The sequence below is a fragment of the Naegleria lovaniensis genome (genome assembly GCF_003324165.1).
Source record: "Naegleria lovaniensis strain ATCC 30569 chromosome Unknown tig040, whole genome shotgun sequence".
Taxonomy (NCBI): domain Eukaryota; phylum Heterolobosea; class Eutetramitea; order Acrasida; family Naegleriidae; genus Naegleria; species Naegleria lovaniensis.
This window is the reverse complement of record NW_025407862.1, coordinates 303,890-324,944: the sequence shown is the minus strand read 5'-3', so window position 1 is coordinate 324,944 and position 21,055 is coordinate 303,890. Positions and strand designations below refer to the sequence as shown.

At 37.4% G+C, this 21,055-nt stretch overlaps 9 protein-coding genes across 9 annotated transcripts; 5 read left to right on the top strand and 4 right to left on the bottom strand.

Annotated features, from left to right (window-relative positions):
* Positions 1-33: 33 nt before the first annotated feature.
* Positions 34-1,392, bottom strand: C9374_010181 (uncharacterized protein; the record flags this gene model as incomplete). The annotated part of the gene is made up of 1 exon (XM_044685697.1): positions 34-1,392. The coding sequence occupies one exon, from the start codon at positions 1,390-1,392 to the stop codon at positions 34-36; it is 1,359 nt and encodes a 452-aa protein (XP_044544351.1).
* Positions 1,393-1,485: 93 nt separating this feature from the next.
* Positions 1,486-3,336, top strand: C9374_010180 (uncharacterized protein; the record flags this gene model as incomplete). Its single annotated transcript, XM_044685696.1, has 1 exon — positions 1,486-3,336. One exon carries the CDS (start codon positions 1,486-1,488, stop codon positions 3,334-3,336), a length of 1,851 nt encoding a protein of 616 aa, XP_044544350.1.
* Positions 3,337-3,376: 40 nt separating this feature from the next.
* On the bottom strand, positions 3,377-4,228 carry C9374_010179 (uncharacterized protein; the record flags this gene model as incomplete). Its single annotated transcript, XM_044685694.1, has 1 exon — positions 3,377-4,228. One exon carries the CDS (start codon positions 4,226-4,228, stop codon positions 3,377-3,379), a length of 852 nt encoding a protein of 283 aa, XP_044544349.1.
* A 509-nt stretch (positions 4,229-4,737) lies between these two features.
* C9374_010178 (uncharacterized protein) lies at positions 4,738-5,493 on the top strand (the record flags this gene model as incomplete). The annotated part of the gene is made up of 1 exon (XM_044685693.1): positions 4,738-5,493. The coding sequence occupies one exon, from the start codon at positions 4,738-4,740 to the stop codon at positions 5,491-5,493; it is 756 nt and encodes a 251-aa protein (XP_044544348.1).
* Positions 5,494-5,587: 94 nt separating this feature from the next.
* C9374_010177 (uncharacterized protein) lies at positions 5,588-7,189 on the bottom strand (the record flags this gene model as incomplete). The annotated part of the gene is made up of 1 exon (XM_044685692.1): positions 5,588-7,189. One exon carries the CDS (start codon positions 7,187-7,189, stop codon positions 5,588-5,590), a length of 1,602 nt encoding a protein of 533 aa, XP_044544347.1.
* Positions 7,190-8,058: 869 nt separating this feature from the next.
* Positions 8,059-12,352, top strand: C9374_010176 (uncharacterized protein; the record flags this gene model as incomplete). Its single annotated transcript, XM_044685691.1, has 5 exons — positions 8,059-8,908; positions 8,985-9,287; positions 9,358-11,159; positions 11,236-11,922; positions 11,975-12,352. 5 exons carry the CDS (start codon positions 8,059-8,061, stop codon positions 12,350-12,352), a joined length of 4,020 nt encoding a protein of 1,339 aa, XP_044544346.1.
* Positions 12,353-12,362: 10 nt separating this feature from the next.
* On the bottom strand, positions 12,363-16,027 carry C9374_010175 (uncharacterized protein; the record flags this gene model as incomplete). Its single annotated transcript, XM_044685690.1, has 5 exons — positions 12,363-13,166; positions 13,225-13,616; positions 13,671-14,339; positions 15,161-15,472; positions 15,613-16,027. The coding sequence occupies 5 exons, from the start codon at positions 16,025-16,027 to the stop codon at positions 12,363-12,365; spliced, it is 2,592 nt and encodes an 863-aa protein (XP_044544345.1).
* A 1,489-nt stretch (positions 16,028-17,516) lies between these two features.
* On the top strand, positions 17,517-18,947 carry C9374_010174 (uncharacterized protein; the record flags this gene model as incomplete). The annotated part of the gene is made up of 1 exon (XM_044685689.1): positions 17,517-18,947. The coding sequence occupies one exon, from the start codon at positions 17,517-17,519 to the stop codon at positions 18,945-18,947; it is 1,431 nt and encodes a 476-aa protein (XP_044544344.1).
* A 426-nt stretch (positions 18,948-19,373) lies between these two features.
* On the top strand, positions 19,374-21,038 carry C9374_010173 (uncharacterized protein; the record flags this gene model as incomplete). Its single annotated transcript, XM_044685688.1, has 1 exon — positions 19,374-21,038. One exon carries the CDS (start codon positions 19,374-19,376, stop codon positions 21,036-21,038), a length of 1,665 nt encoding a protein of 554 aa, XP_044544343.1.
* Between the last annotated feature and the right edge of the window lie 17 nt (positions 21,039-21,055).

Below are 21,055 nucleotides of genomic sequence, written 5' to 3'. Positions count from 1 at the left end.
AATTGGAACTTGGAAGATCATAGCCTCAACATGTTACTCTTCCTGCTTTGCTTTTTTCTCTGAGCTCAATGTGGCTGTAGTGGATTTTAGTGGAGGGCGAATGGTCGTAGTTGTAAATTGTGATTGAGGAGCAAGTGTGAGAGGAGGTACTGTAGAATGAGGGTGTGATGATGCCAAGGCAGACGGCAACACTGTTGGAGTGTAAGGAGAGGAAGTACGAGGATGATGACGGGTCTCATGGATTTCAGAAAGATTTGGCAAGGACATGGTTGGAGGTGTCATGCCAGTAGAGCGACTGTGATGGGTATTGGAATACTTTTCTTCAGCAGGTTCGAATGGCAACAATTTTCCAAATAAAAAGTGTTGAATGACCACAAATTTGAAAAGTACTTCATCGTAGTACATCTTAATAAGGCCAGAATTGATTTTCATCCATCTTGGAACGCCACTGATATCGTTCAATAGAGGTGAATGCTCTCCAAATGGCCCTTTTTTCACTTGGTTGATGAATTTGATACCTGCTAGGTACATGTACTTGTCAGAATATCTTTCTATGATTTGTGCATCATGAATAGAAGCAGGCTTAATATCTTCTGGGTTGTTAATTAATTGAGCACTTCCCCATAAATAAGTTAAAAATTGATGATCATCCAAACCCCATACTCCATGAGATCCAGCAGGTTCTAATCTGTACACTAATAATATTTTACGCATTACTTCGACATAGCGAGGAAATATAACAGCAACCATATGGTAAGAATCTTTTCTTGTGAAAACGTTCAACCGAGCTAAACAGCACATCCATGCGCAAAAAGTAGCCTCGTGTCCTGTTCCATAATCAATACGTGTTCTATTTCCAAAGCTGTCTTTCCAATATGCACTCAATTCTTTTCGGTGCCAGTCTTCCTTTACAAAGTAGAACGATGATGCATTTTCGCAAGATGAAGGTGTCGATGAAGAAGATGAAGATGGTGTACTTTCATTGTTGCTACCACCATCACGACCATATTGATTTCTCAATGTATTAGAACACTCCAAAGCCTTGTCAAGGAGTGTTTCCATCATTCTATCAGACTCCGAGCACATTTTGTCAAACCAGTCACGATAAGCCAAGTTTCCGAATCGTGATGTTTGTCCATCTTTAATTTGTACAGGTGGATATAAATTAATAAATTCTTCTAATTCATCAAAGTATGATAATATAACAAATACAATGGGTGAGGCGTTAGAAAAATCTTGCGGATTAGGTTTTGATTTTGTTGCTTCATTCAATTCCTTCATGAAATTATCAAAAATCAAAAAGGCTTTTGATTTCTTAAACTTGATCATATCCATTTGAGTTTTGATCTTTTTATGAGGGATATCTGTATCGGGAAGTGTTGACGCTTCCATCTTTCGTTCAAACTCCACTTCAAGCCTGTGAGCACGAGGCGAATGTGCTGTCGTTGTAACGCTATCATTAATCATTTTTTTCTAAATAAAAAAATGCCTCCCTCCTCGAAAACACTTCTTCAAAGCAAGCGATTCAAGATCATCATTTCATTTCTCGTTTCTGTGATATTGGGATTTGCTATTTGGTGGTTTTCAACAGGAGTCTATCAGTCATTGTTTCCCCATGATGATATTCGGAAGTTGTTGGAATTGGATATTTCTTCATTACATGCTTTAATATTACCAATCCGATTGAAAGTGCATATCCTTCATAGGAAGGGACTGAATGTGGACTTACAGAAGGAGAAATTCACAAGTTTGAAATCGGACCACATAGAGGGTGTTGAATTTTGGGAATATTCATCAGTGTTGAGTATCAACTTTGGCAGAAACCATTCGGAGCATTTACATTCCGTAGATGATCTTTTACTCAAATGGTCTCGAACAAATGAATATTACAAACCAAATTCTTATAATTTATTCATAATTTTAGGTGATGAAAAACCATCGAATCACGTACTGTATCTTGGACAACATAGACATGCTTGGATTGTTGCTGATGAACCAATCACTACAGATTTTGTTTTAGCCACCTCTAAATTATTTTATAATATTTTAACAAACAGAAATACCTCTCCGAACACAAAATCCTATGCGATTGAGAATAATTTCGAAAAGAAAAATGAAGAATATGTATTTGATGACACTGACATTACAGTCAATAAGATTGCAAGCAAGTATAGAATTACATTGACTCTTGTAAATATGAAGCCATACAAAAACTATGTTTTTCATTGGAATTCGCCCGATCATTATGAGAAATATATTAGAAGCTTCACTGATAGGCTCTCAAATTTAGTGGATTTTGTTATTGATTGGAAAAGTATATTGTATGGCGAATTGCCAACCAAGAGCGGAGGTCTATCTTCAAAACAAGCTAACTTGTCAATCCTACGAAATTATCAATCTTTCAGAACGTTTGAAAGGACAGATTCTACAATACCTCAAAACACCACAGACATGTCCGTATCTGATCCAAAAAACACTATCCAAGCATATCACGAAATTGAAGCAAGAAGTATGCAGTTTTTGCTTAACGAAAACAATGATTGGAAATTTGTGTCACAAGATGCTAATGAAACAGCTATTCAGTTACTTCTTCTTATTCCACCACGCGAATACACTCCATTAATGATAAAAAAGTATGATGGATCCCTGAGTGAACACAATTCATATATTATTCCACGATGGGGAGGAGTGTTGGTGTTCAATCCATCCAAGTCCATATATAGAGGTCATTCCACTGACATTAGATACTTTAAAGACCAAGACATGCAATATATCATGGAGCTATTCTCTTCGCAGCTACGACGACTACTCTCAATACCAGCTCCATTACCTTCAACTGTTTTTATTACCGAGCCTGGAAAAGGCAAGACAGAGTCGAAAATTCACGTAATGCAGATCCCATCCACACTCTACGGAATTTCTCAGTGGGAAATTGATCAACTCTCGCGACATAGAGTTCAAAATAACTTGTTACAAGCAACAGAGACTTTGCAGGCAATGTCAAGAGTGGTACACAACATGCCAAACGTTTACGTCATGGATGTAGTAGCTGAATTAACAAGACAATCCATTCACGCTGTTGAAGACGCTGTTTCTCTCTGTACCATAGGCATTAAGCGTGAGGAGGATATGACAACACTAATTCATCTTTCAAAGACTGCTATTTACAATGCACAAAAAGCATTTAGTCACGAATCCATGCTATCAATGTTGCATTTTCCTGACGCTCAAAAGTTGGCCGTCTACCTCCCATTAATTCTTCCCATACTCGTAACCATTCTCGTTGGCTTAAAGAGAGAACGGAACATAATCCGAGAAAAACACAAACAAGATTAATTTATTCTTATATTTATTACTCCACCATTATGTAACCTTATTAGAGAGTTTCATAAAGAGTGACCGTTGTTGTGTTAGATGGTCTATCATTGATTTGTGGAGAGCTCATTGCAGATGTGCCTTCCTTTCCGACAGCCACAGCTGAAGACTTGGAGGATGCACAAAACATGATAATTCCACAAGCAATAAGGCAATGCAAAAAGGCAACCACAAACACGAACGAAACACAAGCAATTACTGATACTTGGTGGTGACACCTCCACATTAATATTATTCCCATCAACACAGCAATTGTCTCAGAAGCTACTGAAAGCAGAGATGCAAAGAAAAAGGAGGAAGAAAAAGACTCTGAGAACAAGTTTTGAGCCACTACATAGTATTGATGCTCGTTGATGGAATCATCCATTCCTCCATATGGACCTTCATTACTCGTATTATTCTCGAGAGATGCTTCTGGATGAGCAACAATGACGGATTCATCCCTAGAGCTGTTTTGATAATTCATGACTTGGCTAGAAGAAGAGCAGCTTTCCTCATGATCCTCCTCTGCAGAGACTCTCAATGCTTCTTGATCTTGAGCTTTCTTATTCTCTCTTCGAACTTTCATGAAAAACAACACATTCAATCCAACTTTGAAAATAGAAACGAATGTAATGATTAGAAACATGATTAACAGTACTGGCCATAGAGCATACAAATCTTCTCTTCTCTCTTCTCGCAATGAAAATGGTTCATCAGGATTTACGCTTGTGTAAACAAACTGAAACGTTGAAATGCTTAATAATAACAAATTCAAAAGCATAACTCCCTCTCCAACGCAATACCAAAGTACTACTGGCTTTTGGAGATTTAAAAAACGAGAACGAAAACATCTAGAGAAAATTTGCAACATTTTTTCGTATCTATTTTAGATGGAAGCGTTTGGTTGGGATTTGATTCATGTCTCACTAAAAATGTCATGGAGGTGCATTTGCATACTTGACAAATTTGGATCAAAATCAAACATTTGGCGGAAGGTTGACATTCTCATTTTAAAATGTATTGGCGAATTTGATTATGAGTTAGCTCATTACTTTTAATAATTCAAGCATTGTCTAATTTTTTGTGGTGTCAGATTTGAAGTGATCGAAGGGCAGTCGAATGCAATTTTCAAACTATTTGATTTTTATTGGTTTACTTTCCCTTTGTATCCGCATGCCAAGCAGCTGATAAAAGTTGTCATTGGTTCATCACTTCCTCGAGTTTGCATTTGGAAAAACGTGCAATTTTGTTGCTTACACTTCTTACACTCCATCTTTACTTGAATGGCAGGGGTTGACGGATTCATTTTCTTGTGCGTTTTAAATGAACTTGGTGAATCATTCGTGTGCTGGTTGAGCGATTCAAAAAACGAACAAAAAAATGAAGTCATTTATTTTCTACGTATTCGTGCTGGTTCTGATGATGACTTTGGTCTCGGAAAGCTTCCAACAATCCTCATCAGAAACAACAACAACAATAACAGCAACATTATTGGGACAAGTGGTTGATATACCTAAAAATATGAAAAAGGATGACCAGCAAGATCCTATTAAAATTCTATTGCTCCGACAAGACTCTCCTTCACGTGAGGATGTTTATTTCGTGAGAGCGGATGGATCATTTGCTATTGAAGGATTAACACCAGGTTCACATATTTTGCAATTAGTTTGTCATAGATTTGAATTTGCTAAAATCCGAATTGATGTTTCAAAGAGCGGAAAGATGAGAGGCGTTATGATGATTCCTTCTAACCATCCTTCACTATTGACGGAGGAAGAAAGGAAATCTGGAGCTGCTCAAAGTTTAGATGGATTTGGTTTTGTTAAACAAGGAATTCAGGTTGAACCAGTGCTTCGAGTTAAACCTTTGACTGTGCTGAATTACTTTGAAGTTGTTCCTGGATTTGATTATTTCGGAATTTTGAAGAATCCTATGGTGATCATGCTTGTTGTTGGTGTTCTTATTTCTGTTGTTTTCCCCAAGCTAATTGATCCTGAAGCTATGAAAGAAGCGCAAAAATCAATGAGTCAAAGCGAATCGGAATTTAAAAATTTATTAGGAGGCTTGAATACACAAATTTCTAACCAAGCGGCGTCACCATCCTCGTCTAGTAAGAAAAAGTCAAAGAGCGAATAATACGACATATGGCTCCTATTTAAGCATTGAAAGAATTTGCTTCAATTACCAGTCATGCCAATCCTATATTTATTAGTGAAAAACCCAATAACATTCATTTACTAATTTCATTATATTCGATGACAGTTGAACTCTCTTGTGATATTGATGAAACTAAACTTTCAGAACTAGCGCTTCTATGAATATCTGATACAGTATCACACAAGCTACTCATACTTTCCACAGACTTCAAATTTGTGCTATTGGGAAGTGTTGGTGACAAATATTCTGTGTCGTCATAGGTGTACTCATTCTCGGATTGACTTGGAGAGGACGTAGTAGACATTGAATGCAATTGAGGCGATTCTTCGAATACTAAGCTGATTTGAGACAAGGATTCTTCCATTGCTTTTCCTCGTTCCACGTTCTCATCATGTACACTCTTTCTCCAATTCAAATAGAAGAATGCAGGAATATTGATCATTCCCACTGCCACTGAATATGCAAAGACTGCTCCTACTACCAATGATTTAGATAACATGATGGGACAAGCTGCAATAGCATACAAACTCACAGATGCTGATCCCAAAGTCATTGGTCCAACAGATTCTACTGCCAATCTCTCATCATCATTGCCAATCCATAATGTGAACAAAGTGGTCATGTACAAGGTTGGGAATGAAGCAGCAAGCCCAGCCAACAATGTCAACTTCATGGCGTTTAATAACACGCTGAAGGAGACTAAACAAAAGGGTAATGCTACTCGTAACATGAGGATTGCAATTCTCTTCCTTCTTCGTGATGAGGATTTCTTTTCATTCTCTTCATTTGGTATTGCTGCTTCTGATGATGATGACGAATATGGTTTATAGGTCCAGGTGGTTACAACAGCCAATGCCACATGCACAGTGAAACAAACACAACTGATAATAATGTGAATGGTATCGTTCCAATTCACTAAGGTAATACTGGTCATGTAGGACACAGCTAACAACAACCAAATGAACACACCACATGAACAAACCAAACTTGCCATGAACACTTTTCTGAACGCGTTGCTTTGCATGATGATGGCTAGTGGTAATGGTCGAAGTGGCAATGAGTTTTGAGGCTTCGTTCTATCAAGTTCAGATTCAACAATGTGTTGTTGCTGCTGTGGGACTGTTGCTTTTGGTACTTCATTGATCGACGTGTGGCAATCTTGATCAGTTGAGGAAAGAGACATTCCATCCTCTATGAATTCATGCGAAACTTGTACCAATCTCTTTTTCCAAAACCTTTTCATGAGATAGGTTTCAATAAGAGACGGTAATACTTTCCAAGATAGTAAAAAGACTGCAGTCATCAATGTTCCAATGGGTATGGAATAGAAAGATCGAATCATGACATGTTTCCTCTCGTCAGGTTGGTCATTATATTTCACAAGAGCATCCAAAGCAAAACCCATGGTGGATGGAACCACAGCCGTCGGTATACTTCCAATAATTCCTCCAACTCTCGAACCCCACTTTTCAATGACCAAAGTAATGGCTAATGATATACAACTGGCACACAATCCCATAAAGATTGTGTTGAAATATACAGAAGAAATAATGGGATACAGTAAGGTGGCGAACATGGAATTGCCTTCTTCAACAGTGGTGGAATTTGAAAGAGCATGACTGGTCATGATGAAAGGGGTGAGGATTATATCGAGATGGTTATTGTGTTGAGACATTTTGTAGTTTTGTAGTAGTACTGATGTGTGTGAGTGTGTAGGTTGATCAATATTATATTACACTTCAGAAACAGTAGTAATGTTGCGACCAGATGCACGCGTGTGTGAAAATTACGAAAAAAGGACGGTGGGTCACGATGCAATACTCAATGGATGATGAAGTTGAATGCAATGACTCATGAATTCAATCGGCTTGGTCTTCACAATTTCTTTATCACTTTCAGAATAGGAGAATTCAATGGTTCTTTTTTTCTCTTCGGTTGTGATTACATGTTATTAATAATAATAGATTTGTGCTGATAAGAGAGAGAAGGTGACCTTATGAGTGTACACCTTTCTCCAAGAGTAGCACCTACTCTTGGTGCATAATTGTCCTCATGTGGAATATTTAACCTTTCCACAATACTGAGTTGGAAATTTCACTCCAAAAATTCATGTCGTCACCCAAGCGAGAATGTTGTAATTTCCTGTTGTGTGTAATTGCACGAGATTTCCAAATGATGGTGTCATGACTCAATTAGAAACATGGAAGAGGTAGCGGAAGGTTCGATGTAGAGAAGAGAATTGTTTGTCTCTCGAGAGAAAAGATGCGTCAAATGATTTCTCAAATGACATTTGGATATTCATTGTCAGCAGTGAGGATTGAAAGAGAACGATTGTTATGAAGGAAAACGTCGTTCAAAATTGCTACTCTTTTTTCCATGAATCAATGGCTTGTTCAAGTGGATTACATTTGGCAGCACTAAAAATGTATTTATTGGCAATTTTCCAAACATGGAAATGGTGTGTATGAAAGCAAACTTTCAAACAAGTCCTTGATCCGTGATGGTCTTCCACACATTTGAAAGAACTTCATTCCCAACAAACAAATGCTATCAACATCTCCGAAAGCGACAACCACAGCAACGACCATCACTGAAACCATTCAACAACAACCTTCCAATGACCTTAGCAAGAGTAATGAAACACCAAGATCGGCATCTTTGGGAGCCTCACATTCACACCACACGCACATTCCTAAACCTCTTCCTTCCTATCAATTTAACACTTCAAAAATTCCACATTCTCTCCGATTAACGTATCGTTCGCGAGCCAAAGCTTACTTGAAACAAAATGGTTATTTTGTGGACATGGAAATTATTCAAGTGACATCATCTATTTTGTTTTTCTTTATTTTCATTGCTGAATTGATTTTTAATATGAGAATACAACAAAATCCAGCGAATTTAGGTCGAGTGATGATTTTAGGTTTTTATATGGTGGACTTGGTATTGTGTTTAGGAATTTTGACCATGTTGTTGATTGGATTTGCAGTAGCGAAACACAAAATTCGATACATTTTTCAATTATCCTCTCTCATTGACATGTTGACCATTATTCCAATGATTCCCTTACTGATATATGCCATTGTGAAATTACTGTTGATGGAACAATATGATTCTCATGTATTTTACAGAAACCATGATGTCGATCTGAACATGTTTCGAATATCTGTGGTCATTGCATTCTTTCGATTATTAAGATTGATTCGAATATTATTTGTCTTGACTTGGAAGAAGAATATTCTCCATTACATGTTTGAAAATTCATTTGGATTTGGTCCTTCCATTCAAGTTCAAGTCGTGACGTTGATTCTTATTGTGATCATACTGGTGTTGTTCTTTGCTGGAACGTTTCAACAGATTGAATATCTCTTTGGAACAGCAGTTCATGGAATGGGTATGTTGAATTCCTTTATCTATATAATAATATTTTGAACCTTCTTCTAAATTCCATGATTGAAAAATCACCTCAGTGGATAGTGTTTATTTCATGGTCATCACGATGGCAACCATTGGATATGGCGATATTACACCTACATCCACGATTGGTAGAATTTGGGTCATGTTTTGCTTTCTTGTTGGTGTGACTGTCATTCCGTATCATTTATCAGCATTGTTAAAGTTGGGAACTAGTGAAAGTGCAACATTTAGAGCCAAACATGGAAATTTAAAGAACCACGTTATCGTCAGTGGTTATTTTGAAAAGGAGAATGCCATTGATTTCCTCAAAGAGTTTTATCATGCCATGCATGGTAAAAACAATAAGAAAGCTCTCAGTAAGTATCATCCTTCAGAATTATTGATTTCACCAATATTGAAAAACAATTCACACACACACACATACAGTTGTCTCACGTAATAAGGATTTAATTCTCTCACTCAAACAAGATATTTCTCGACGAAATTTCCTCTCTCAACGAGTCATCTTCTTTACCGGCGATTTATTAGAATATGAAACTTCAAAACTTCTTCGCGTTCAGCATGCACATTCTGTATTCTTTCTCAATTGTAAGGCAAGTCCAAATCCAAGATTGAACGACACTTCCATCATGATGTCTACCATTGCCATCAAGAACATGAATCGTAATATTGAAGTGTATGCTCAAGTCACTCTTCCAGAGTCCAGATATTATCTCTACAACTCAGGAGCAAAAGTTGTGGTCTGTACAGAGATGCTCTCCAGCAAACTTGCAGGTATGAATGTGTTGTATCATGGTTTCAGTACCATGGTCATTAACTTACTCAGTACCTTGTACATTCAACAATCTCTAGAAGTATTTAAGGAAAATATGGAGAAACATGCACAACATTATGCATTTTCACAATGGAGACTGAAAGGACACGCTTCTCATCATCATGAAACCTCTCGTTCGAAAGAAGAACAAAAGCACATGGATAGTGAATGGCTCTATGAATATTTTGATGGATATGGACATGAAATCTACTCGGTGGCATTCTCTCCCTATTTTCAAGGAATGAAATTTATAGATGTTGTGATTTTTCTTCGAGAGCAATTTGACATTACTCTTTTTGCATTGGAATTTACCACCGTGACTATTGGTGGAAATTCAAGAAATGAAGATCATGATCCTTCGATTCGAGTTTCGAAAGCAACTGTTGAATTGAATCCCAGTGATCAAGTCATTGATGTGAATACGTGTAAGGCATTTGTAATTGCACAAAGTGCGTTTCATGCCAATTTGGTGTATTTATTTGAAAATGCAAATCCAAAAGAAGATGATCAATCGACCACCACTAAATCCTCAGTGGAACAAACAGTATTAGGTGGAATGCATCCATCTTCTTCCAAAAACGATCAATTACTAGAACAACCCTCTCGTTCATTACACATTCATGACGAACGTTCGATTGGAGAATATGAAGACAATGATCTGAGTCGTGAAAGTGGACAATCCTTAAGGGTAGAACCTCTCGATAAACCCACATTGGACATGCTTGGATCGTATGAATCCTTCTATGTGAATGAAGAAAATGCATTTGAAAATATTGAACAACAAAAACCACCTGAAACGAAGGGTCGAACTGGGTTGTTGAAGAAAACACGACGATTCACACGACCTCGAACACGTTCGAGAGGTGGTGGCTCTCCTGGAACTGCCATGATGGATGAAGAAGAAATGTCCAGCATGACATCGGATCAAGATGATGAGGAGAGTGATGAGTCGGCGGAATCGGTTCGATCTCTCGATTCCATGTTAGCAAAACCTCCACTCGATTTGGAAAATTTGAAAAGTTATTCAGAGCTTGAATTGAACATGACATTTATTCAGAGATTATTTCGAAGTGTGGCACCAAGTTCCTATTTCATGACACGAGATTCGAAAGAAGATAAGAAAACCTTTGATGATTTTTGTAAAAACATGATGAGGAATTATAACTTGTTATTAAGGGCGAGACCTAAGGGAGACTTTATTGTGGACTCTGCAGAGTCAGTTCACCTCAGAAAACATATTATCATTACTGGTGAAATCAAGTATCCATTGGTGATTATTGCAACTGTTCGCTCATTGAGAAGACGTCACTTTATGCCAATTTTGATTGTCGTGTCTAAAAAGGTTCAAGGAATGAGCATTTTTGATAGTCCGTATGTGGACTTTTTATATGAAAGACTCAAGTTCTTTGATAAGGTAAGAGAATTTCAAAAAATGATTTTGTCATCATATTCTGTAACTTGTAATGTGTTGGAAAAATCATATCATTTAGGTTTTTATAATGAGAGGAAGTCCAACTGATTTGTTTGATTTGCAGAGAGCTGGAATTACAAATTCAGAAGCCATTGTATATTTGTCACGACCAAGTGGAAGTTCCGCATACAATGACGCTATATTTCCAGAGGCGAACGTTCCTAACCAAGCTTCTTCCAATGCCGTTCTAGTCTCAGACGATTTTCTCAATTCTAAAGATTATTTTAGAGACGCTGAAGCAGTCAAAATTGTGGTTGCAATGAGCTACATTGACCCTAGAAAGTTCTTTGTTTTGGAGCTCAGTAACACAAAGAATATCAAATTTCTCAAACAAATTGGTGGAATTTTCACCACACGCTACGGAAATGATATGGAAGTGTTGATGAAGGCGTTTCAAAGCGTGACATCCATGTCTGCATTTGAAGATCCCTTATATAGAATTGGAGAAATGTTGGACGAGTACAATGAATTTTGTTTGTTATCAGAATTGTATTCAAGCGGTAGAATTATTCCAGTTGGCTTTATTTCCAAATTGCTCGCTCAATCATTCTACACAGAAAAATTAAATGATTTGGTGGAACAAATGTGTATTGATGGAGTTTGTTCATCAAGCAGAAGTTCAATATTTCAAGAACCATGCCCTGAATTGAGCTTGGGAATGACCGTTGGTACACTCTTTGTGGAATTGTGTCGAAAGGCAAGCTTGGTAAGTGTTAGTGAGCTTTTTCTTTTTCAATAAGTCACAATTGTGTTTCTAGATTTTGTTAGCTCTTTATAGACCAAAGAGATTTCTAAGCGATCAAGAGTCCACTCCAACCATCGATGAAGATTTCTACTATGTTTATACACACCCAAGACCGAACACTGTACTACAACATGGGGATATTATGTTTTTGTGCGGCAGAAAGAGCCAGTATGTAGAATTTCTCAAAGGTCTTCATCATCCTAAAAAAGATTTACGCTCAGCTTCTGCGTCCTTTGTCACTCCTGCAGTGGTCTCTGAATTCACCAACATTGTTAATATTCCAGAAGAAGTAACACCTGTTGTAGGTGGTCACGAATTGCTCACTCGACGAAGTTTTGATACTTTCATGTCCAAACACAAATCAGGAATTATTTCCAAGCCTGAACATTGAAATAAGCCATTTACTTCTTGTACAGGTCGTTTGTGATCTGTTGCTGAAGCACGGACGATAATTGTTCGAATAATCCATACTCGCTGGTATTGCCTTTCTTCTGACTTGAAGAGTTGGCTATTTCAGATGACCACCGTTCAAACATTTGGCATTGTGTGAAAATTGTGAAAAACTTTCCGTTTTTCTTGAATTGTTTGGTTTTTGTTTCAATAAATAGAGGAGTATCAAAGATCCATTCAGGTATGTCCTTCTTTTTCCTATTATCTGTTATAGAATAGAACTCTTGGTTTGGCTTTACGAATGCTTTGTAATCTCCAAAAAGATTTACAAAAAATAGTAAAAATGTATCCTTTGCCATTGCTATTTGATTAGATCCTGATTTTGAACTTGTAATTTCCTTTGATACTTTGGATAATTTTTTGATAAATTCTTTTACATCAGGAATAATACTTTTGTTATCTTTTAAAGTTGCTGGCTCGATCACTTTTCCAGAATCCAAATCCACTTGTAATACTTCAGACTCCATTTGACCATCCTTTCTGAGCTCGTCAATATATTGTTTATGGTTACTCAGCACTCCAATTACGAATGGAACTGGGCTGCACACATAATCGATGAGACTTTGAGGAAGTACAGGTATGAATATGTGTTGCCATGTGAAAGGATACAATAGTGAAATAATGGCTTGGCAAAAAGAAGAGAGCTTTGTAATATCTTTGGCAAAGCAAATAATTCGTCTTTCGGTTAGTAGAAATGAAAATACTGTTAGAAGGTTTTCAGCAGAAAGGCATTCAAATAATACATTAAAATTAATCTGAAATTTTTGATTAAAACGTTGGTCATTGTACATGTATACGCGTCACAATACTTACATATTCCAACATGGGATCTGCCACGTTGGGTCGAGAGAGTTTAACTTCCTCTTGTTGTCCACTTTTTGGATTCACTGTTCGGATAATAGTACAAGTTCCAGGAGAAGGGAAAGGATTGGCAAGCACAGTCTTTAAAAATTGGTAACACGATACGTTATTGATCTCATTTCTAATTTCAATGTTGTCTAATATTGTAGAGAATAATCCAAAACATGAATGTGCAGAAATGATGCAGAATGTTTCTGGTAACCTCTTTCCAGTTCCAGTAGGTAACATTCGTCGACAATATCCATGTTTTCGTGTACCGTCAATATCTGTTAATACAAAGCTATACGTCTTCTTATTTCCACCTGAAATAGACTCTTGTTCTTTAACAATGTCAATATCAGGAACTGTGTGTGTCATTAAATTTATACCAAAGATGATCACTGATAATTATTACTTACAGCAAAATAAAGGAACACTGTTAATAATTTGTTGACTCTTACTGCTTCGACCCGTTTGTGGAGGAAACTCGTAATGAATAAATGGCTCCAGTTTATCATCCTTTCTCCGTAATTTAACCACAACAACAACTTCAAATAATTGCTTATCTTCATTTGTTTGTGCATTCGAGTCGTTCTTCACCTCCAAGTTTGTATTGTTTGAATTTGATGTTGGCGTAGCTGGTGTTTTCTTTAGCTTTTGTAATTGTTTTGCAATTTCACTGGATGTTTCAGTAGAAATAGTTGGTGGTAAAAGTGGACTTTGTGTTGATTCTTTCTTAACTGGTATTGGAAGAGGTTTTGCAGTTCCTGCACTTCTTGGAGAAAAACCTCCTGAATTGGGTGATGACATGTATTCCTCATTTCCAAGAGCATCTGCAACTTCAGTTCCTGTCGAAGCTTTTGATGAAACTTTTAGTTTTTGCTTTATGGACTCTCCAAAGGATAAATGTTTCTTGTGCATCTTCTTGTTAGGTGAAGATCCATTCTCTTCATTGTCATTGGGTGTTTGAGGCTCGGGTATGACATTCCTGTTGGCCGTTCGAGCAACACTTGATGCTGATAATATTCCTCGTGAATCGTCCATAAACATTTGAAGACCCTTAATCCAAGTTGAGGCTTGCATAGGGTCTGTAATGTGGCGATCATGATGAGAACATGTAACAATGATGGAAGGTGGAGATGCAGGAGATGATGTTAGTGTTTGTTGTTGATGAAGGGTAGGAGAATATGTTGGTGTTCGGGATGTAATAATATGATTATTTGATTGATGATGATGATTTTGAAATTTCGGAGCAGAAGGAAGAGGTTTGGAAACAGTACCGTACACGCGTGGAGGAGGAGGTGGAATCATGTAATGGTTTGAAGAAATTATTGATGTGGTTGTTATCGTATTAGTTTCATTATAATGTTGATCATCATTTTCGTCATCATGAGGTGTTGTCGGAGATGAAGAATCCGATGAAGAATTTCCAAAATAATTATGAACAAGTTGAGTCGAGGCATTGAATGGAGTAGGCGTCATTATTAAGGGAGGGGATGTTTGTGATGTTGGAGAATGGGCGGATGGAGACCGATTATTCAACATGACCGCAGAGTGGTTTTTTCGAGTCAAAGTTGTTTGAGTGGAATTTGGATGCATTTTTCATCATCGCGAATTTTGGAATGTTATGGACGTAATTGAGAGGTGTTGTAATAATATTGTGTTGAGGATGATTGATAAGTAGTCGTTGCAAATCGTGAGGTTGAATTAATCATCGTGTTACGCAATTCATCCATGATCATATTTAAAAATACCAAGCAAGACATTTTAGGAGTTGATGGTGGTGTTCCAAAAATTGAATTAGGACCAAAGAGGTGATTTGAATTCAAGCATCACATTGAAAAAAGATATGTTCCAAATCAGGTCGTGAGTTCTCGTTGCAAAAACAAAAATTCAACACATGACATACCTGACAAAATGAATCCGAGGCTTTTCTTGAAATTCTTTCGTTTCACCATGAACATTTGAAACTTGTAGGGAACGAGAGCTGCTTCATAGTTTGGTTCCTTGTTGTTATATCCAGAAATGAAATATCGTTGAAAGAAAGAAACACATTCTTGAGCTTCTTGTTGAGTGATTGGAATCTTAGAAGAGATGAAAAGAGAGGTTGTGGATGATGTTGTGGTTGTTGTTACAGCAGAGAATGAATTGTAATTATTTTCTAGTAAATGAGAACATTGACAATAGGGAATAATCTTTTCAACTTCCGAGAATAGAATGACTAGAGGATGATATCATCATCAATGGAAACAAGATAACGATACATTTCCAAATGAAGTTATTCAGGAATTCATGGAGCAAACATTCATTTCAACGGTATTCATTAATAATGAATTGACGTTAGGTGGTTGATATACTTACTATTACTTCTTCGTTGAGCCGAAGTCGAAGCGCTCGATGATGATGGAACCATATCACTCTCGCAAACAAGTGCTGACCCATCCTCGGAAATGTAGCACATGGTGTCAAATCTAATCTTGCTAAGCCTTCTAGAAGATGATGTCGCTTCCATGTCGCTCCATAGACCAATCACGAACATATTTGCTCCGTCCATTCTGAGAAGAGAAAGTAATTCTTCTTCATCGTCTGTAATTGGTTGAAAAGTGGATGAAGATGGTGTTGGAAGAGGAGTTGGACGAGGCTTGTTCACTGTCGATAAAGAAGAATTAGGTGGTTGAGGAAGAGGTTTGTGATGATTCACAGTCTGTGATCGGTAGTGGAAGCTCCCAACCTTTCTCAATCCCAACGACGTCGATGAATTGGAGACTTGACTCATTATTTTTTTCAGCTGAACGACACTTGGCAGCAAACGTCCGTTCGTCTAGGCGTTGGGCAATCTCCATTCTGATTCCTTTTCCTTCTTTTCTCTTTTCAATCCTCATTCATGAAATTAATCAAATATATTATATTCCATACTTTTGGTAAACCCACTTGATTTTGTTGAGTAATTGGAAAGCTTACATCACCACATGTTGGCATTCGAAACGAAAAACATCAACAAACTTTGTCAACTCAAATTCTGTAAGCAGAAGTATTTTTCTGTTGTGTTTTGGAAGATTATTCTTGGAATTCCCTTCAGTCAGATTTCAACAAACAGAGTGATATATAAACCTCAACCACATCTTGGCAACTTTAATTGGTGTTTGAAGCTCTCATAGACACTCTCATTATATTCATTAGTGAGCAGGAATGAGTGATCACACAGCAACTTTTCGGAAAAGAGATTACTGGCTTCCTGCTCCGGCCGGCAGCCTTTTTTTGAACTCAACAAGAACCTGATTGATACAAATGACAATGCAAAAAGCTTCTACGATTACCAACCATGTATTTTGCTGGAGCTTTTCCACTAAACTCTGTAATAAATTGATTCGCCCTTGAACGCTTAATTAGAATTTCGTCGTTTATCTCTCCTATTATGTTTGACCCAATTCGTCACTAGTATTATTTGACCCTTTTTCAGCTGATCGATATGTCTTCAAGTCACGACCTTAAATCGTGATGGTGGATGCCTGAGAACGAGATAAAGATCGTTCACAATGTTGGACTTGAGTGGGTGACTTATTGTTGACCACCAAGAAGTATCTCGCTCTGTCAATATCTCTCAAAAGTTATAGCACCTTGAAAGCACACCATCTGACCTTTATTTCGCACAAATACTTGAAGAGACGCTCCCGATTGAATACGGGGCATGTTGTCTCTTTCTAATATTTACAAAGAAAACTGTCAACACTCTCAATTACTTCATTCCTTAGCGTTGATGATTCGCCTTCTGAATTCTATTACCATCATTGAAAATTAATTGAATGAATTCCAACCAGGCATTTGTTTCCCAACAAGAACAAACAACACTTGGTGAAGATGGCCACACAACCACCAACGAGAGCATGTTAGTGTCACTCACTCGTGCCATCCTCTCCAAGATGCAGATTTACAATTCTGGGCGTTTATTTCATCCAAAAAATGGAGAAGAGACTTTAGCTAGTGCGGACATCACTCCAACATTTCCTTCATCATCCATGGAAACGGAATGGCCCAAAATCAATGTTGCAACACTCTCCGAGAGTTGTACGGTTCTTTTAGTAATTCGTCGCTACCTTAAAGGCCATGGTTGTGGCTTTTGCAACAGGCGGCTCTCGGATCTAACGGTGTGGTACCGATCGTTGCTGCAGCTGGGAGTGGTGCCTGTGATCGTTCATGGAGAGTATGAACATGAAGCGAATGAGTTCTTCTACACCCGATTTCAAAAGGTTCCAATCATACGGGATATGTTGAGAGTCTCGGATCCATACTATGATCTCTCTCAACAATTATTTCAAACGGATCCCAAATGCAAGCCTCTCACCTTCAAAGATCCGAGAAGTATTGGCGGTTTCAATGTCTTGAAGGAATATTTGAGAGCGACTAAGGACGGTTTTAAATTTGAGACTCTTGCGCAACATGAAGTGCTTGGTATTGGAAATAAGACCAATACACTCATTCCCAAGATGGCTCTAATACGGAATGGGAGAGTGGAGCATGTGTTTGACCAGGAATTGCAAGAGAGAGCTCCAGACGTGGTGGGAACAGTGGTCTTGTCTCTTCCTTGGTTAACAGCAAACACTGAAGAAAATGAAAAACTGGAAGAATGGTCACAGATTAGCAGTTGTTCTAATTCTGTGGGGACGTCAACCGCAGTGAATCTAAGAGAAATGGAGCAAATGAATGATCAATTAAACGCTCTTGTCCATCCCAATACCCAAGTCAGCCACCATTTCGAGGAAGGCTCAATGGAATCTAAGACTTGTGGTCATAAAGAAGATTTTGAACAACTGCAGGATAAACAAGAGGAAGTCCATCAATCCAGAGTTTACCAAGAAGAGGAAACGCTTGTGATGAACGATTCAACACCAGAGACAACACAACCAATACCCAACACCTCGGCTCATCCTGAACCAAACCTTCGAGACCTACCCTTGCATCTTGTTACTACACCAGAAAAAAACGAAGAATCAAGAGCTGACAATCTTCCTGTGATGGTTTTCGATCCATCCATTCTATCTAAAAACATTCAACCTGTAAAGAAAGTGAAAAAGAAATTTGAGTTCGAAGTGATCACTAAGGAAAGACGAATTTCGGATGAGAACGAACAGACAGCTATTGCTAAAAAAACACTACAAAAGAAGAAGAAGAAACACAATTGTTGGTCCTCAGCAACATTGTCACACGCAGAACTGGAGGCAAAAAAGGAAGACTTCACTCTTCATACTGTGCTGGATTCTGACGCGAAACGAAAATATTTCAAACTATTTGCTTTTAGAGAACACAACGCTGAAAATATCATGTTTTACGAACATGTACAACGTTATAAGCGAATCTATCAGAAAACAGTGGAATGCACAAATTCTCGTCAATTAAGCTTGCTCCGAACAACTTTAGAGCATAAGGCACGAACCATTGCTCACGATTATTTGTTTGATACTGACAGCTTGAATTTGCTGAATACCACAAGCAAGTTGACTGCGGTCGTTGCACAAAAGATATCTATGGATGGATTCTTTGCAACAAAAGAAGCTGGTGTTCTGTTTGACCCTATTGTTTTTGAGATTATGGGCACCATCATGCCAGATATGTTCATACGATTTTCAATTTCTCAAGAGTTCAAGGAAATGATTGAGAGCTTAAATCCCAAGAGAAAAGCATCCTCAAGAAGCTTGTAACAAACGGGTAATGAAACGCATTTCTCTATAAAAAGGATTAAGGTAACATTTCAACAAGTGTAATTGACCCTTTCTATTGTAGAATCCATTTTCACTGGACACCACAACATTGTGAATTCATTCGAGTTGGTTTGGAAGTGTGTGAATAAGAAGACAAATCTTTCGGACTCACCTTCAGCATAGCACTTCGTCCGTTAGTATGGAAGACAATTTTTAGGTAGGATGTTTCGTTTCAGTAGGCACTCCAGTTTGCTCATCAAGATGTGGTTTGAAGAAAATTTTAAAAAAATTATCGTTTATTATTTCTATCTGATCTTTGAAAATTAATACCAAGCATGTAATTAATTAGAAAATTTCCACCTGTTGTTGTTACAATTAACGCATGGGTTCATAAAATTCGAAATTGCACATTGATTCCAGAAAAAAATGTTCCACAACGATATTCTGTATCATATTTTTTCTTTTTCATTGCTTCCTTTAGTTCAATTCCGATATTCTCTTGTTTGCAAACAATGGTATGAATTGGCTCATAATGAAACCTTTATACGGAATTATTGTGCAGAAACCGAAAAAGGCTTGAATGAATTATTGAATCCAACTCATGGCGATTTGATGAAATATATCTTTGATTGGTCCGAGTTCATATGTCATACATTTCCCGAAGAATATGAGTGGATGAGAAAGTTGAAACGATCCATGGAGATCAGGAATCTCACTGAAATTGATATGACTCAAATTCTTTCAAAATGCTCTCCTCAAATTTCTCAGCTTATACAAGACTCCTCAAAATTAATTACCTTGGATAATGGAGCTGGAAGACAAGTTTCATTATTTACTGTCTTTAAACAACCTTTTTCAACTTTTACTTTACAAGCACTGATTAACGAAAATGGGCAAATGTTGTCTGTGAACGAGTTCGACAAAGCATCAAGCGTGAAAACATGTGATATGCGTTATAATTTTTATTACTATGGATGGGGAGATGGAGAGGACGTTTCATCAACGGGAGTTGAGTGGTTTTGTGATCAATTTAGTCATTTGAACGCCTCGGTAGGACACAGTTTATTGTTTATCATTTTCGAGTTTATTACAAAATTCGTGCCTGAGAGAAATATTTATCTATGTGACCTCGATGAATCGACAAATATTGTAAAGAGGATCATGAAAGACAAATCTTATGTAATACGTAAAAAAGCACGCTCGTTTAAGGATTCGCTTTTGAAAAGAGAAGAATGCCTCTCAGCAGCTTTTCGAAATTGCAAAATTGGTAGTTTATGGTACAGATTGATGAATTGTGGGTACACAATGACATCATCACAATTTGAAAGTTGTTTTGTTAACCATATTTTGGCTTCTCCCAACCATTTACAATTTTTCTTTAATTATTGTGAATTTCATCATATGAGATTGTTTGCAGAAACCCAAATTCTAACACGGTTTCTGTATATTCTTGAAAAGAGAGAACCCATTGAATTGTGCCGAGTGATTAAGGAGAATAGTTATCCTTTCCCCAAAGAAATTTGTTGTGACTTGGTGTGTATTGGTAATGAACCTCATTACTATCTATTAGATCTAATCAAGGGTGATAGATCTGATTTTAGTTGTCCATTCGATTTGAGAGCAACTTTGTCACAATCTAACACAGCAGTGTCACCAACAGATCAAAAAATTGTAGCTCTATATCAGACGTACTCGGATCAAAAGAAATTTGCAAATTATTTTTTCACCTATTCTCACAATTTCAAGTCTACATCAATAGAGCATCGAATTTTACCACACAAACTCACAAAGAGAAGAAAAATCAAAGAGCAATTTAGGCCTTGTTTGGAAAACTATGATGTGATTTTGTTGTGTGCGTACGAAATTAATGATAACAAAATTGCAAACCTATACAAGAATATTTTGGACGAATTGAAATTAAGTAGGAAGAGAGTGATGTTCATTTATCAAAACGATTACATTCCCTATTATAATTTTCACAACTTGTTCAAAACGGTTGCAGATCTTCACAATGTGTATATGATGCATGCACGTAGCAATTCATCCGTCCACAATTTTAAGCCATTGCACAATTGGTTGACAAATCCATAAGCACGACTTGGTCAATA